The sequence below is a fragment of the Salvelinus sp. IW2-2015 genome, linkage group LG36 (genome assembly GCF_002910315.2).
Source record: "Salvelinus sp. IW2-2015 linkage group LG36, ASM291031v2, whole genome shotgun sequence".
NCBI classification, from domain to species: Eukaryota; Metazoa; Chordata; class Actinopteri; order Salmoniformes; family Salmonidae; genus Salvelinus; species Salvelinus sp. IW2-2015.
The window spans coordinates 21363397-21380922 of NC_036875.1; the positions used below are offsets into that span (position 1 = coordinate 21363397).

Sequence of the window (17526 nt, forward strand, 5' to 3'; positions counted from 1 at the left end):
TCCTGGTATAGAGGTCCTGGATGGCAGGAAGCTTGGCTCCAGTGATGTACTGGGCCGTTCGCACTACCCTCTGTAGTGTCTTGCGGTCGGAGGCCGAGCAGTTGCCATACCAGGCAGTGATGCAACAGTAGATGCTCTCGATGGTGCAGCTGTAGAACCTTTTGAGGATCTGAGACCCATGCCAAATCTTTTCAGTCTCCTGAGGGGAATAGGTTTTGTCGTGCCCTTTTCACGACTGTCTTGGTGTGCTTGGACCATGTTAGTTTGTTGTGATGTGGACACCAAGGAACTTGAAGCTGTCAACCTGCTCCACTGCAGCCCTGTTGATGAGAATGGGGGCGTGCTCGTTCCTCTTTTTCCTGTAGTCCACAATCACCTCCTTTGTCTTGATCACGTTGAGGGAGAGGTTGTTGTCCTGGCACCACACGGCCAGGTCTCTGATCTCCTCCCTATAGGCTGCCTCGTCGTTGGCGGTGATCAGGCCTACCACTGTTGTGTCATCGGCAAACTTAATGATGGTGTTGAAGTCATGCCTGGCCGTGCAGTCATGAGTGAACAGGAGTACAGGAGGGGACTGAGCACGCACCCCTGAGGGGCCCCTGTGTTGAGGATCAGCGTGGCGGATGTGTTGTTACCTACCCTTACCACCTGGCGGCGGCCCGTCAGGAAGTCCAGGATCCAGTTGTAGAGGGAGGTATTTAGTTCAAGGGTCCTTAGCTTATTGATGAGCTTTGAGGGCACTATGGTGTTGAACGCTGAGCTGTAGTCAATGAATAGCATTCTCATATAGGTGTTCCTTTTGTCGAGGTGGGAAAGGGCAGTGTGGAGTGCAATAGAGATGGCATCATCTGTGGATCTGTTGGGGCGGTATGCAAATTGGAGTGGGTCTAGGGTTTCTGGGATAATGGTGTTGATGTGAGCCATGACCAGCCTTTCAAAGCACTTCAAGGCTACAGGGTCGGTAGTTGTTTAGGCAGGTTACCTTAGTGTTCTTGGGCACAGGCACTATGGCGGTCTGCTTAAAACATGTTTGAATTACATACTCAGACAGGGAGAGTTTGAAAATGTAAATGAAGACACTTGCCAGTTGGTCAGTTCATGCTCGCAGTACACTTCCTGGTAATCTGTCTGGCCCTGCGGCCTTGTGAATGTTGACCTGTTTAAAGGTCTTACTCACATCGGCTGCGGAGAGCGTGATCACACAGTCTTCCGGAACAGCTGGTGCTCTCATGCATGTTTCAGTGTTATTTGCCTCGAAGCGAGCATAGAAGTAGTTTAGCTCGTTTGGTATGCTTGTGTCACTGGGCAGCTCTCGCCTGTGCTTCCCTTTGTAGTCTGTAATGGTTTGCAAGCCCTGCCACTTCTGATGAGCGTCAGAGCTGGTGTAGTATGATTCGATCTTAGTCCTGTATTGACACTTTGCCTGTTTGATGGTTCGTCGGAGGGCATAGCGGGATTTCTTATAAGCTTCTGGGTTAGAGTCCTGCTCCTTGAAAGCGGCAGCTCTAGCCTTTTGTTCAGTGAGGATGTTGCCTGTAATCCATGGCTTCTGGTTGGGGTATGTACATACGGTCACTGTGGGGGCGACGTCGTYGATGCACTTATTGATGAAGCCAATGACTGATGTGGATCAGTCAGAGGAATCCCGGAACATATTCCAGTCTGTGCTAGCAAAACAGTCCTGCTTCATCTGACCACTTTTTTATTGATCTAGTCACTGGTGCTTCCTGCTTTAATTTTTGCTTGTAAGCAGGAATCAGGAGGATAGAATTATGGTCAGATTTGCCAAATGGAGGGCGATGGAGAGCTTTGTATGCGTCTCTGTGTGTGGAGTAAAGGTGGTGGTCCAGAGTTTTTTYCCCCTCTGGTTGCACATTTAACATGCTGATAGAAATTTGGTAAAACGGATTTAAGTTTCCCTGCATTAAAGTCCCCGGCTATTAGGAGCGCCGCCTCTGGGTAAGCGTTTTCTTGTTTGCTTATGGCGAATACAGCTCATTCAATGCTGTCTTAGTGCCAGCCTCTGACTGTGGTGGTATGTAAACAGCTACGGAAAATACAGATGAAAACTCTCTAGGTAGATAGTGTGGTCTACAGCTTATCATGAGATACTCTACCTCAGGCGAGCAATAGCTCGAGACTTCCTTAGATATTGTGCACCAGCTGTTATTTACAAAAATACATAGTCTGCCGCCCCTTGTCTTACCAGACGCCGCTGTTCTATCCTGCTGGTACACCAAATAACCAGTAAGCTGTATGTTGATGGTGTCGTCATTCAGCCACGACTCCGTGAAGCATAAGATATTACAGTTTTGAATGTCCCATTGGTAGTTTAATCTTGCGCGTAGGTCATCTATTTTATTCTCCAAAGATTGCATGTTTACTAGCAGAATGGAAGGAAGTGGGGGTTTATTCGATCGCCTACGAATTCTCAGAAGGCAGCCCGCCCTCTGGCCCCTTTTTCTCCGTCTCCTCTTCACGCAAATCACGGGGATCTGGGCCTGTTACCGAGAAAGCAGTATATCGTCCGTGTCGGGCTCRTCAGACTCATTAAAGGAAAAAAGGGATTCTGCCAGTCTGTGGTGAGTAATTGCAGTCCTGATGTCCAGAAGTTATTTTCGGTCATAAGAGACGGTAGCGGCAACATTATGTATAAAACAAGTAAAAAAYAAGTTACAAACAACGCAAATAAACTAACCAAAAAACACAATCGGTTGGGGACACTTATAACGTCTGCCTTCTTCTCCTGCGCCAGTTCCACTGAAGGGAAATCTTAACGCTACAGCATACAATGACATTCTAGACGATTCTGTGGTTCCAACTTTGTGGCAACAGTTTGGGGAAGGCCCTTTCCTGTTTCAGCATGACAATGCCCCCGTGCACAAAGCGAGGTCCATACAGAAATGGTTGTTGAGATCGGTGTGGAAGAACTTGACTGGCCTGCACAGAGCCCTGACCTCAACCCCATCGAACACCTTTGGGATGAATTGAAACGCTGACTGTGAGCCAGGCCTAATCGCCCAACATCAGTGCCCGACCTCATTAATGCTCTTGTGGCTAAATGGAAGCAAGTATCCGCACAATGTTCCAACATCTAGTGGAAAGCCTTCCCAGAAGAGCGGAAGCTGTTATAGCATCAAAGGGGGAACCAACTCCATATTAATGCCCATGATTTTGGAATGAGATGTTCGACGAGCAGGTGTCCAGATACCTTCGGTAGTGTAGTGTATATCAGACCGTATACCCCGTGGATGACAAGGAATACCTAGGATAGGATAAAGTAATCCTTCTAACCCCCCCCTCCCCCTTAAAAGAGTTAGATGCACTATTGTAAAGTGGTTGTTCCACTGGACATCATAAGGTGAATGCACCAACTTGTAAGTCGCTCTGGATAAGAGCGTCTGCTAAATGACTTAAATGTAAATGTAAATGTAAAACATTTATTTTTACTGCTTTAATTATGTTGGCAATCAGTTTCTAATAGAAATAAGGCACCTCGGGAGTTTGTGGTATATGGCCAATGTGCCACGGTTAAGGGCTGTATCCAGGCACTCCACGTTGCATTGTGCTTAAGAACAGCCCTTAGCCGCGGTACATTGGCCATATACCACACACCCTCGGGCCTTATTGCTTAACTATATTTGCTTGGCTTCCCCCTAAGTCAGAGAGAAACAAAGGCACTGTGCTACTTAAGTCCTGCCGTATAAGAGGGTGCACAGACTGCACACACACTGGTGCACATACACACACATACATACACACAAACATACACACACACACTCTCACTCATCCATACACACCCTTGATCTCACAAAGTTGGAATACATTGCACACACATGTTTAAATACACAAGACATTGCAGATCTAATCTTGGCRGAAAACATTTCTGAGTAACTCAAAGAATTCCCCACAAGTGAAGTATGATATGCTAACTCATGGTGTACACTGTGAAGTGTGTGTGTCCTCAGAATCCAGGAGAAATGCTTCAGTTCATTGTACTGTTTGATTCTTAGATCGACTCAAACCAAAGGTAAACCTCGTTGATGTTCAGTGTCTGCCGCTCAACCAAACAGCCATTTAGTGTCAGTCTATTGATTCATCCATCAGTTGTTGTGGAGGAGCAGCGCAGTGCCACTTGATATGCTGATCACAAGCACCTCAGCGTCTGGGCTGAGACAAATGTGCTGGAGGTGGCTGTGCGTCTTCATTACACACAGAAAGATGTGGGTTCCTCAAGGGTGCTTTGGGAAGGGTGATGGTTCTATGTAGGCTTTGGCGGTATACCTATACGGTATATACCGTATGCCAAGGTATTTGGAAATTGCCACGGGATGGTTTTTCAATACCGTCAGTACCGTTGAAAGAATTTCTTTGAAGTTTTTCAGTACATTTAAACATTTGTAGCTGTTTTTGAAGTGAATACCTGCAGTCAACATGCGCAATACGCTAGGAGATAAAGCAGATCACAGTCTTTATTTCACCTGTCTCATTATTTCACATTATGAAGCTTATGTAGTTRCCCAGAACAGTTAAGTTAGTCACGTGTTTGTTTGTAAATAGCACAACAGGAGAAAGCGGGAGCAGGTGAGTCCAGCTGTGTTTTGAAAGGGTTCGCATTTGGGTTTTACTTAAGTTAATCTTGCATTTTACCAGAGACAAATAGGCTGGCTACACCTGAGAAAAGTACCGGAGAAAAGTAGCTAGACATCAGTCAGAGCGTTGTCTGCTGATAGAATGCCTGTTCGTGAATTGTCATCCGGGTTCAGAAGTGCAACTGAAGCACAACATTTGTCTGATGCCAAGCAGAAATTACAATAAGAAGCATTTTAGATCTGCGTTTACAAAACGCTGCAAGCTACCTCTACGTAAAAAAAAAAAAATTGCGATAAAGACGCAGAATTCTAAGTTTAACTTGCTATYTAAGTGGCTGAATTAATAAGGTGATGGGGCATCATATTGTGTTAGCTTTCTGCCGTGTTTGAGAAGGCAAACCCTTTGGATTAGTTATTTGTACAGCTGCCACTGCTATCTTGATTTCCTTGTGTTTTTTCTCCTCTCCATTCTCAGCCCATCTGCTCCCCCCCTTCTCCTCCGGGCAGAGCAGGCAGGCCCGCAAAACCCCCTGAGGTCATTGTCCGCACCCCTGCATAAATCTAATTAGCATAATGAAACATTTCCCATAAAAATCTGTCAGTTTAAGATAGAGATATGAATGGAAGCAAGTCCCCACAGCAATGTTCCAACATCTAGTGGAAAGCCTTCCTGTCACAATCGTTGTTGTAAGAATCGGACCAAAATGCAGCGTGGTTTGGGTTCATCAGCTTTATTATGTGAACCGGCAAAAAACTAAGAACCAAACGAACGTAAAGATATGCAGTGCTCAAGGCAACTCTACACAAACAAGATCCCACAACCAACAGGTGGGAAAAAGCTGCCTAAGTATGATCCCCAATCAGAGACAACGATAGACAGCTGCCTCTGATTGGGAACCATACCAGGCCAACCTAGAAATAAAGAAACTAGAATGCCCACTCTAGTCACACCCCGACCTAACCCAAAATAGAGAATAAAGGATCTCTAAGGTCAGSGCGTGACACTTCCCAGAAGAGGGAAAGGGGGGACCTACTCCATATTAATGCCCATGATTTTCGGCGAGCAGGTGTCCACATACTTTTGGCAATGTAGTGTACATACACACGCACAATTTGATTTGGTTTGATCTTTTTAATGCAACTGTGAGTRAGAGTGCCATTCCAGTTTATCTAATGTGTTGTGTTATATTATGTCATATAGTATATGACTATGGCCAGTGACACTGTCTTGTGAAAGACTTTGTGTTAATTGAGAATGGTTGACTAAATCACTCAGTGGTTTGCAATTCTCTTCTCAGGAACCCCCAGCTGTTCCAGAGGTAGCTCACTTGATTATAGTTTTCAATTAATGCAATAGTAATACCTATAGAATTTTAACAATATAATACGGCTGACCTCTATCCTGCTGGGGGGAGAGATACGGAAAGGAATACGGTATAATGATTTTGTTTCAAATAGACGTGGCGCGTGCACAGGATGTTTCCTGCGCACATGGGGAATAAAAAAAACTCTCTATGGTTCTTTAAAAGGATCTACAAAAGAACATTTCATATTAAGAAATGTTCTTTATTGCAGGGGTTCCTAAACTTTTTCCCTCAGATGCCCCTTCCAGCATTGGGAAACATTCTGCGCACGCGCAACGTCTATTTCTATGGGCACAAGAACTGTTCATGACGCAAACTGTTCACACCCCTCTAGTTGGCAGAGACAGAAGACATTCTACGTTTTGCAACTTCTCTCTCTCTTGTTTGTTGTCTTCAAATTCTCTCACTCTGTCCTTGGTTTATCTCTTTTTTAATTCCCCATGTTATCTCTCCTCCATCTTTCCCCTCTCCCACCTTCCTTTCAGTCTGTCTGCCCCCTGATTAAATCCACTTCTATCTACATCAATTTCTCAGTCTTTTTCACCCTCAGTCCTTCCTCCTCTTCTCTGACCTGTCTGTCCTGTATTATTTTATCCCTCCATCACCTTCTCCATCTCTCTCTGTCAGCCACTTAAAAACAGAACATCTGCCCTTGAAAAGCTGAATCATAAGAGGATAAACCTATGACACTTCAGTCGCAATTATTCTCCGTTGTAATTCAGAGAACGATCAAAGCGTAACATTTGAAACAAAATCATTATACCGTATTCCTTTCCGTATCTATCTCCCCCCAGCAGGATAGAGGGTGCATATAGATTAGACAACAAACGTATGATGAATGTTGCTGAAACGAATTGGGAAAGGCAATCAGTTTCTTCTCAACTACAGACTCAACACAGATAGCACAGCTGCTGTATAGACAAAAACGTCTGAATACTTTTGATTTTAGAACCAATCAAAGAAGACCATCCAGTGTGTGTGTGTGCGTGTGTGTGTGTGTGTGTGTATTTGAAATAACAGCAGGACTCAGTGTTGACAGTGGCATGCAGTAATGAGCCAGTTAGCATTCCCATGGTGCACTGCAACAGGGGGATGGGCTGACATTTGCACCACCGCTGAACGCCAAGTACCCAGTGGACTTATTATCAGTGGAGAGGACAGGTGCACGCAAATTATCACTGTTTGTGTGTGTGTGTGTGTGTGTGTGTGTGTGTGTGTGTGTGTGTGTGTGTGTGCGTGTGCGTGTGCGTGTGCGTGTGCGCGTGCGCGTGCGCGTGTGCGTGCATGGGGGCTTGAATGCATGTGTGTAGCCATTAGGGCCGTCTTAAATGAGTATAAGCCACTATTAGACTTATTTGGCAGGTGATTTGATAAGGTTAACTGGTATAGCGTGATTGCTGTATTAAGGTGATGGTGTGATAAGCCTGGGGTGTGAGACATGGTCAGACTGACTGGGTGATGTGGGGATGGTCAGGGGCTGTCAGACTGTAGAAGTTATTATGGTAATCCTGCTGCCAATCAACATCAACTGTCTGTTCATAAGAGCTTCAACCCTGTGGCAATGTGATTAGACCAGCAGATTAACTATGAGCTCAATAGGAAGTGAGACCAGACTCTAACATCAAGGGTCAGCCACAGTCTCTCACTTCAGAGATATTCCCTAACAAAAGTTTGTGTTGTGTTGTGTTTTGAACAGGATCAGAATGGCTGTGGACAAGTCTCTGGGGATAGAGTAACTGCTGTGTGATTTGAGGTTTGTATGAGACACCAGAGAGAAACAAGATAAGGAGAAGAACACAGAGAAATCTTGGGGAACGTGGAGAACGTCTTGCTTCACACATAGAAACCATGATAATGCTAACAAAACGTTAACGGAATCACTCAGTGAGGTCATGTAGCTGCACTCGGAACGCCCTGCATGTGACCACTCTTCCTGCATCGCCTCGGCTTCTCTGATTGGCTGGTTTAGAGAGTGACGGACCAATGGAGAAGAGTGCTGAGGAGCTGAACCTCTCGTTCCTGCTGGAGCATGAGAGAGAGATGATCCTCAGTGTCCTGCAGAAGGACGAGAAACTGAGGAAGAGAGAGGAGAAGAGGATACGGTGAGGGCAGAATAAGTCTTCCTCATTATCATCATTATACGATACACTACAACAATACATCTACTACTACACCTTCCTTGATGAAGATGTTGAACAGTAGCAATTTTAGCATGTAAGTCTTGGTGTGGCCTTACTCGGTTATTTATTTTTTGATACATGCCAGCAAAGCCACTACACAACACAACATTAAACAATACATGAATTGCACTATGACGGGGACAAACGGTGACAACAAACTGTTAGGGCTTACATAAAGATGTCCCAACAGCAGAGCTTTCTTTTCAGCACCTTGGAGTGAATCCTTACAACTGCTACACCTGGCAATCAGCGCAGCCTGGTCTGGCAGCGAAACAGTTCATTCAGCCTCACTTACTGCCTTTTTTAAAAACATAGCTGATATGGCTTACTTGCTTAAACAAATGTGGTTTCTACTGACAATTGAGATGTACAAACTATGGCATAAGGGAACGATGAGCGGATAAGAGGCGATCAAGACATTAATGAGCGAGCTAAGACGGACATAGTCAATATAACTATTTGTTCACCACTTTTGAAATGTACAGCGACAGAATTCAGAACATGAGCCGTTCTTACAGTATTCTCCCTGTACACCAAGTCAGAACCGTATTATAAATAAAGAGGGCATATAAGCAGACAGTGAAAGCTCTTACAATATTTGATGATGACATTTCTCTAAAATGTGCACCACCAAGTCAAAACAGTAGGCTAAGTTATGAGGGGGAAAGGGAAATTATTAGGGTGAGGCACATGGGCTACTAACAGCTTACTACACAATATACATTTAGTATTATCTTAGCTACAGTATACATATCTCCCTGGCAAAATATATAATTTATGCAGCAGCGTACAATACATTTTTGGACCTTGTTGTGCTGTGCTCACTTAAACAGGAAGGTGGCACGGCGTTCCTTCTTGTGGGCACATTTTGTCATCAAACTTTGTCATCAAAGTCTGACATTCTCTGGATTTATGGTGCTTTCAAAACAACTGGGAACTCAGTGTTCTTCAGGTCGGCGCTCTAGAATGAGGCCCAAGTTCCCGACATGGAATTACGAGATGGATGACAGTTCAAAACTTATTTTCCCCGTCGGAGCTAGTTTTTTCCTGAGTTCCCAGTTGTCTTGAACTCACTGAAGTCTGAGATTTCCCAGTTCCGAGTTTCCAGTTCATTTGAACGCTGCAGAAGTCATGCTGGATTGACATCATGGCCAATGTATTCAACCTTTTCTGTCTCATGGTGTTGCATGTGAATGTTTATCCTTTTAAGCTTGGAAAAGAGACCCTTAAACCCAGACTTGGACCACACACCCTCTCCACTGAATAACAGGCTCGTGATTGCATTGCAATGCTTGCAGTTAGCCACTGATTCCTTCCAAACCACTCGTTGTTGAATTTGAGATTTCCAACTTGTGAAATGTTTATGTCCAATGGCCGATGAGCACCGATACGTTTTATCTATAATTTCTCTTCATGTGACAAGGATTGAAAAGGATTTGCCAGTAGATTGTCGACTTGATTCATGATGATGACTGCTAGCTTACTAGCTAAGATTTTGAAAGTATGATGTTGACATGACCAGTCCAATCAAAGCTACGGTAGATATGGCATGATTTGACGTCATTTTATCTGTGGCCGATGACCTTGAGCCTTTTTGGATGGGCATTTCTAATGTAAATGATATGTGACACGTATTATTAATGCAAAACAGGGAACAACAAAAAAATGATATATATATATATTTTTGTGTTTTGTATTTTTTCCAGCTAAACAGGTGGGGCTCACGTGCCCTGAATGACGGGTCGCCACTGATGTTGATGATTATTTTTTTAATCGTAACCATCATCATTTTTCGTACCTCTACAATCACAATACGACCACAACATCACAACTACTACAATCATGGTCATAATCATTAGTGACAATGACAAACTTAGTAAGTGTTCTTCCTCTGTTTCTCCCTGTTGTAGGAAGCTGAAGAATGAGCTGGTGGAGATTAGGCGTAAGGGTTCACGCTGCCCCCAGGAGGTTGGGGAGCGTCAATGTGCCCGCTGCCTGAAGGGCCTGGGCCTGATCTTCGACCGTGGGGAGCTCTGTGAGGAGTGCCTACAGCGTGTCTGCAGCGACTGCCGCGTAATGCCCCCTAAAGGAAAGCAGTGGAAGTGCTCCATCTGCTCCAAAGTCTCGTGAGTCTGGGCAAAGGCATCAGGCCATAGTTTAGCACGAGTAACAGTTATGTCTTTGTGTGAGTGTGTGAGTATTTTTTTTATGAGCGACAGATGCCTCCTATTTGTTTTTAATCATGCATTTGTCTTCATTTGCTCTGTGACATCCTTTTCAGGGTATAGCTCCCTTCAGTAACCACGAGCACAACCGTTCCTTGATTTTAACTGGCGGCTTTATTCTGTAGATTTAGTCAGAATTATCACCTTCCTTGAGAACTATAAAGTAAATGAAAATACAGTTAAGCACACTCTTACAACCTTATCTTACGAGTGACTTATTAGCTTGGTATAACTCTGAAGTGCTTACATACAAAAACAGTTTAGCTGGCGCTATAACAGTATTAGATTAAACACATGAATAAAGGAAAAATACCTCATTGGCTGCTTATTACAGAAGGGAGGAAATCAAGCTTCACACTTATTATTCCTGGCATGAATTCACGCTTCATCCTTAATTATTATAACGTTACCATCCTAACATATACGCTTCAAACTTTATGAACTACACCCGATGACATGAAAACTTAGCTAACACAGCGCGGGATTGCCTTCCCTCCAAAAGTGTGTTGCTACAATAAGGATCCCCGTTACAACAGTTATTAGCTACGTAGTTCCGCTTCTCTTATCATTTCCCCGCACAGCGGACACGTAAACAATTCAAACACAAAACAACGACATAACCTGTAAGTCTAACTGTCAGTTACACAATTCAAACACAAAACAACGACATAACCTGTAAGTCTAACTGGCAGTTACACAGGGCGTTTTGACATCACCTTTAGAGATGGTTAAAGCCAGGGTTAAAGTTGGGAGGTTAGTTTATTGTACAGGGGTCAGAAGTCAGGGGTCCCTGTCTGATGGTGTCTCTGATTGACAGAGAGCTGAAGGTAGTGACCGGGGAGTGGTTCCTGGAGGAGCGGTCCAAGCGGTTTGACCAGGGTGCGGTGCTCAGCAGTGATGTTGTCAAACAGTCTATCATGAGCAGCCCCGCTGGAAGCCCCCACACGAAGTCTCCAGCGCCAGGCCACACAATCCACACACCTGAGAGGCCTGACACGTTCAAATCAGGAAGAAGCACCGTAAGGAACCTGGTGGATGGTGCCAAGAGGAAAGGGAAAGGGTGAGAAACACACATACACACACGCACTGTATGTACACACACAAGGTTGAGCTGGATTAATTCAGGTTGCAAATGACAGATTGGCAATTTACAATTTAATCAATGACACAGGAGAAGATCACTGCACAGATTTAATACGATGACTAGTCCACAACACAGGCAGGTGGAGAATGGTCCAACATCAGAGAATGTGTTTCCCATTGCATTCTGACTGGTTGGGTTAGTAGGCTTCCAGTACACAGCTGGCCCACTGGCCACTCAACACACAGTTTTCTGGATTCCAATGAGACAAATATTTATCACATTATCATATTGATATTTGATTAAGTAATCCAAAATGTAATCAGCATCTGGGCTGATTACAGCTACTTAATTTGTGTAATCTGATTACGTAATGTAATCAATTATTACAGTCTTAGAAAAAAAGGTGCTATCTAGAATCTAAAAGGGTTCTTTGGCTGTTCCCATAGGAGAACCCTTTAGAAGAATCCTTTTTGGTTCCATGTTCTATCTGAAACCAAAAAGAGTTCTACCTTGAACCAAAAAGGGTTCTCCTATGGGGACAGCTTAAGAACCCTTTTGGAACCCTTTTTTCTAAGAGTGTACCCAACCCTGCGACACACACGCATACACACAGACACACACGCACTGATGTATCACACACACACACACCACAGGCTGATGTGTAAAATGAGTAGCTGTGTGTGTTGAATCCCAGGATGCGGATGGAAAAGAGGGGCAGCCGTCCCAGCCTGAAGCCAGAAACCGAGGTGGACGGTGGTAGTGTGTGTCCTCCTGTTCTCGACACAGACCCATGCAGCGTACGCAGCGCCCGGTCTGCACCACGCTCCACAACCCGCTCTGCACCTCACTCACACAGGTGAGACTAAACCACCAAACCACACCCATACAAGTAAAAGCATTTTTTAAAAGGTTTTATTGTCACACACCGGCACATCTCCATTGTCTGTAGTGGCTTACTGGCGTCATCTCCTTCATTTACACTCATTTGAAGTCACAGGATAGGTGAAAGCAGCACATCTGTTTTAGGCAATAACTAAAGCTGTAGAGATTGGGTGTGACTAGAAGATGATTGATGACCACTGGTTAAATTGAAAGTACTAACCCTAAACCTAGAATGGTAATTCACTTGAGTACAGGCTTAACTGAATGAACAACAAAGATGGAATGCAATATGACATTTTATTAAATTGTTTCGGGAATGGCCTCGTCTCCGTGGGAAGATCCTCGGTGCCAGATAATGTGATGGCAGGTTGTTGACATATAAATAAATCCAAAGATTTATGCCCATTGGTGAATATGGTGTAATTTCAGAACGCAATTCGGGGTGTTTCTTGATGTGGGTGTTCCCTGATATCAGGAAACGGCAATTGATACCTGTCAATGGTCAGTTTCGGTGTWATAAGACTGATGGTTTTTCGACACAGATGAAATGTTTACATATCAGGTTAGGATAATTAACGCAGCAGGTTAGGTGAATTAGCGTCGCAGGTTAGGAGACTGAGGTTAAGGTTAGGAAAAGGGTTAGGGTTAGGCTTAGCTACAATGCTACAGTGGTCAACAGCTGTTGTCCCCAATGCAAAAGAAAGGCCACAGACCAATGGTGAGCATCAATGGGTGTAGCTTGATATCAAGGAATGTCTTTATCAGAAAAGGCCCCTAATTGCACCCTTCTCCCATTGGTTGAGAGAGAGGAATGTGATAATTGCCAGAGGACAGCAAGCGTGAGGAATGAGCAATATTTTGTCATGCTTATAGGTTATAAGGTAAATAGGTGAATAGCATTTCGCACATGGCTAATAGGAAAGAGGAGAAGAAGCAAGACGCTATGCTGATGATGATACGTTTGTCTTCATTCCCACTATGCCCGTAAAATAGTAAACAAAGTGAATTATGTTATGCTGACTGGATGAAGTTAAACGAGCATTCAGACCAGCCATCCTGATTGAACTTTCGTAAACTACATTACATTGTAATTATATCAATAATACCTAGCTCTAATCTTAACCCTAACCCCTTCCCTAACTCTAACCCTAATACATTGTACTTACAGCAGTAACCCTAGCCATAACTAGGGCTGTTGTGGTGACTGTAACAGCATTGTAGCTAAGACCAAAGAGATGTGCATAGACTTCAGGAAGCGTACAACACCTACCTCTGCAGCATCTATCAGAGGTCAGAATATAGAGATTGTAGAGGAATACAAATATCTGGGTGTCCTCTTGGACAATAAGCTTCAATGGAGTAAATGTACAGACCTGATCTACAAAAAGAGTCAACAGAGACTGTACTTTCTCAAAAAGCTGGGATCTTTTAATGTAGACTGTACTATACTGACTCTGTTTTATCTTTCATTGAGAGTATTTTAACTTTTTGTATTGTTTGTTGGTTTGGCAATTCCACTGTCAGCCAGAGAAATATGCTGAGAATAATAATCACCACAGCAAGCAAGGTACTTGGAGTCAAACAGACAGGCCTGGATGAGATATTTAAGGTCAGGGCCCTCTGCAAGGCTCACAAAATCATTTTAGACCCAAGTCACCCCCTCTACCCGGACTTTGAACTACTCTCCTCTGTGCGCAGGTATAGGGCACCCCTCAGCAGGAAAAACAGAACTAGACAATCATTCGTGCCAGGTGTGATATCCCTCCTAAATAGCTCGGGCTAATGTTCCTATCGACTCCGTAAGGCCAGCAGGCTAGTCTTTAAAAKAAAATGTTTTATTTCTTTCTTTCTTTCTTATAATTTTTWATTTTTTATTGGTATGTAACTGTTATGAAAGTTGTATTGTCAATTTTGTTTTGTATTTAAACGCCACTTTAAATGTGTACATGACACTGCAACAACATTTCCCCGTGGGGACAATAAAGTCAGTAAGTATTACCTCCACACCGGTGTTCACATGTCACGAAGGCAGTCAAAAATGTGTTGTTGTTCAGTGTGGTTTGTTTTGACTTGCTTCTTTCCATTTTTTAGGCAGGGCAGAAAAATGTTTTGTTTCAACTACGGAAGCCTACAAGATCTCTCAACCCCTTCTCCAGTAGCTACTATTTCTCTCTGTAGAATCTGCACAGCGTCACATGACATATGCCATACAACTTTGCAACCAATCTGATTGATTTCCCCTGCTCTGTTACATCATTTGATGCTATTTTCAAAGTGTGGAGAGGTACTCCCCTCTCTGTCTTTCTTTTCCGTGATCTAGGCATGCTGAAAGTAAAAGAAAACATTTACCAAAACATCCAGTTTTAGTCAGGGTTAGTTGTAACATTTTCTCACAAGTTGTTACAACTAACCCTGACCATTGCAGCCATTAGCTAGCTTCCATTTTAGCTAAATGTTAAAACTTTAGCATTGCTAACTTGCATCAAATATCTCTACACAGACTGGTTATAAACCTGATATAAGTTYGGTGAATGGAACTACAAAGCCATCACGAAAACACATTTTGTCAAAATAATTACTTTCTTACCTCATAATCARATTTCTGTAAATAGAATCTGCAGAGTTTATCACGGGGACTTTTTTTTTTCACATGRGGGTTCAGGACTAAACGGAGCATGTTCACAGTGAATCATATGATTTTACCTCGCTCCTGATTGGAGGAATTGCAAGTGTTTCAACTGTCCCGGGTTACAACCATCCCCGGTCTCCCATATATATAAAAGCAAGATTAAATCAAGAATAGTCTGATGGGTGACAATATTAGCCTATCACTTGTGAATTATGTATTAGCACTTGTAAATGATGCCCAGCATAAGAAACAATGCCTTTTTTTGCGACTTTTTACGAATCATAGTCGCACACCTCATGTAGCCAAGTTTTGTATCATAACTAAAGTGGCCAAATAACCTCTAAAAATGAAGCACATTAATCTGCTTTACAAGGGGTGTAGAGCCTAACTGGCATATATAATCAGCGTGTGAGTTTCAAGTTTGTGGAAGATAATTTTCACCATAAAAAAATGCACATTCACAATAAAAACATTACATGCATAATCGTATTTGCGATCACTTTTGATAATGGTGTTTTCCCGCTAATGGAACATTCACGCTTATTGCCTACTGCCGTGTGCTCATTGGTGCGTTTATAATGTGAAGAAATAACCGAATAGTTTATCAACATTTTAAGATAAATGTTCTGATCTGTTGCGTCAGCTTCATTGTGTAAAAAAGTTTTTTTGATGCTAGTGGTTGTATTAATTTGGGATCGATCGCATCCCACAACTGTCCCAGACTATGTTTGGAATATTTATTTCTCGCACAGAATAGGTCAACTTTTGTACTATGGAGGATAATAGATTGACATAGGCTAGTGCTCTTGCTGTTTGTTAGGCCTACCCATCTTGATGACTGACGAAAAGTAAATGTGGTCAGTTCTTCAATATGCACCTCGGAATTGGATATTAACGCGCGCAGTTGCGTCCCTGTCTGTCTTCACTTGTAGCCTGTGAGTGAGAGGTGCTTTGGATCACACAGCACTCAGGGAGGTTGGCAACAAAAGGCATGGATTTTTGGGGGGTTTATTACGGCCACACAAAGGGGATGCCGTTGGTAAATTTCAGGCATTATCAAGTGCTTCTCAAATTRTGAATGACAGCCTGTATAAAAAAACTAAGCAGAACTCATGCCTTTCAAGCAACTTTTTTCAAATCATCATTAGAGTCACATCATGCAGCCTTACAATGTACTAAAAATCAAAACATATAGCCCAACGTTTGTAGAACAAATAAAGTCACATTAATGTCTTTAAATTAAGCATATACAGTGGGGCAAAAAAGTATTTAGTCATGATGTTTCCACCCCCATGCTTCACAGTAGGTATGGTGTTCTTTGGATGCAACTCAGCATTCTTTGTCYTCCAAACACRACGAGTTGAGTTTTTACCAAAAAGTTATATTTTGGTTTCATCTGACCATATGACATTCTCCCAATCTTCTTCTGTATCATCCAAATGCTCTCTAACTTCAGACGGGCCTGGACATGTACTGGCTTAAGCAGGGGGACACGTCTGGCACTGCAGGATTTGAGTCCCTGGCGGTATAGTGTGTTACTGATGGTAGGCTTTGTTACTTTGGTCCCAGCTCTCTGCAGGTCATTCACTAGGTCCCCCCGTGTGGTTCTGGGATTTTTGCTCACCGTTCTTGTAAGCATTTTGACCCCACGGGGTGAGATCTTGCGTGGAGCCCCAGATCGAGGGAGATTATCAGTGGTCTTGTATGTCTTCCATTTCCTAATAATTGCTCCCACAGTTGATTTCTTCAAACCAAGCTGCTTACCTATTGCAGATTCAGTCTTCCCAGCCTGGTGCAGGTCTACAATTTTGTTTCTGGTGTCCTTTGACAGCTCTTTGGTCTTGGCCATAGTGGAGTTTGGAGTGTGACTGTTTGAGGTTGTGGACAGGTGTCTTTTATACTGATAACAAGTTCAAACAGGTGCCATTAATACAGGTAACGAGTGGAGGACAGAGGAGTCTCTTAAAGAAGAAGTTACAGGTCTGTGAGAGCCAGAAATCTTGCTTGTTTGTAGGTGACCAAATACTTATTTTCCACCATAATTTGCAAATAAATTCATTAAAAATCCTACAATGTGATTTTCTGGATTTTTTTTCTCATTTTGTCTGTCATAGTTGAAGTGTACCTATGATGAAAATTACAGGCCTCTCTCATCTTTTTAAGTGGGAGAACTTGCACAATTGGTGGCTGACTAAATACTTTTTTGCCCCACTGTAGGAGTACCAATTTCTTTGTTAATTGCTCAACACAGAATGTGCACATTCCTCAAATTATTTGGAGAAAACATACTTTCTATTTTATTCAGGTTTGTTCAATTGTATTCTTCATACTATAAAATAATATAATGCCATGGAATTCTAAGCAAATCTTGTCTGCTAAATGACCTAGTGTAGCTCACAGCCATTTGACATAGCCAGATCAGGATAACTCAGAGTATGCTATTCTGACAACTCAGAGTATGCTATTCTGTTCTTCTGAAAGAGACTACATTTTCTTCTTATCAAGTTTCTTTATACATGTCTAACATAAATAATGGATTTATGGTGAAGGCTATATTATATGGATTTATT

General features: G+C 43.0%; 1 protein-coding gene across 2 annotated transcripts in view; it reads left to right on the forward strand.

Moving 5' to 3' along the window:
* The window catches only part of LOC111959478 (synaptotagmin-like protein 5), a 76689-nt gene that overhangs the window by 42312 nt on the left and 16851 nt on the right, over positions 1-17526 (forward strand). For both annotated transcript variants that reach the window (XM_023981078.2, XM_023981079.2), the window contains exons 2-5: positions 7653-8058; positions 10047-10262; positions 11179-11421; positions 12140-12301. In XM_023981078.2, coding sequence (XP_023836846.1) covers positions 7940-8058; positions 10047-10262; positions 11179-11421; positions 12140-12301 — 740 coding nt within the window. In that variant the 5' untranslated portion in view covers positions 7653-7939. The remainder of the gene's footprint in view (positions 1-7652; positions 8059-10046; positions 10263-11178; positions 11422-12139; positions 12302-17526) is intronic.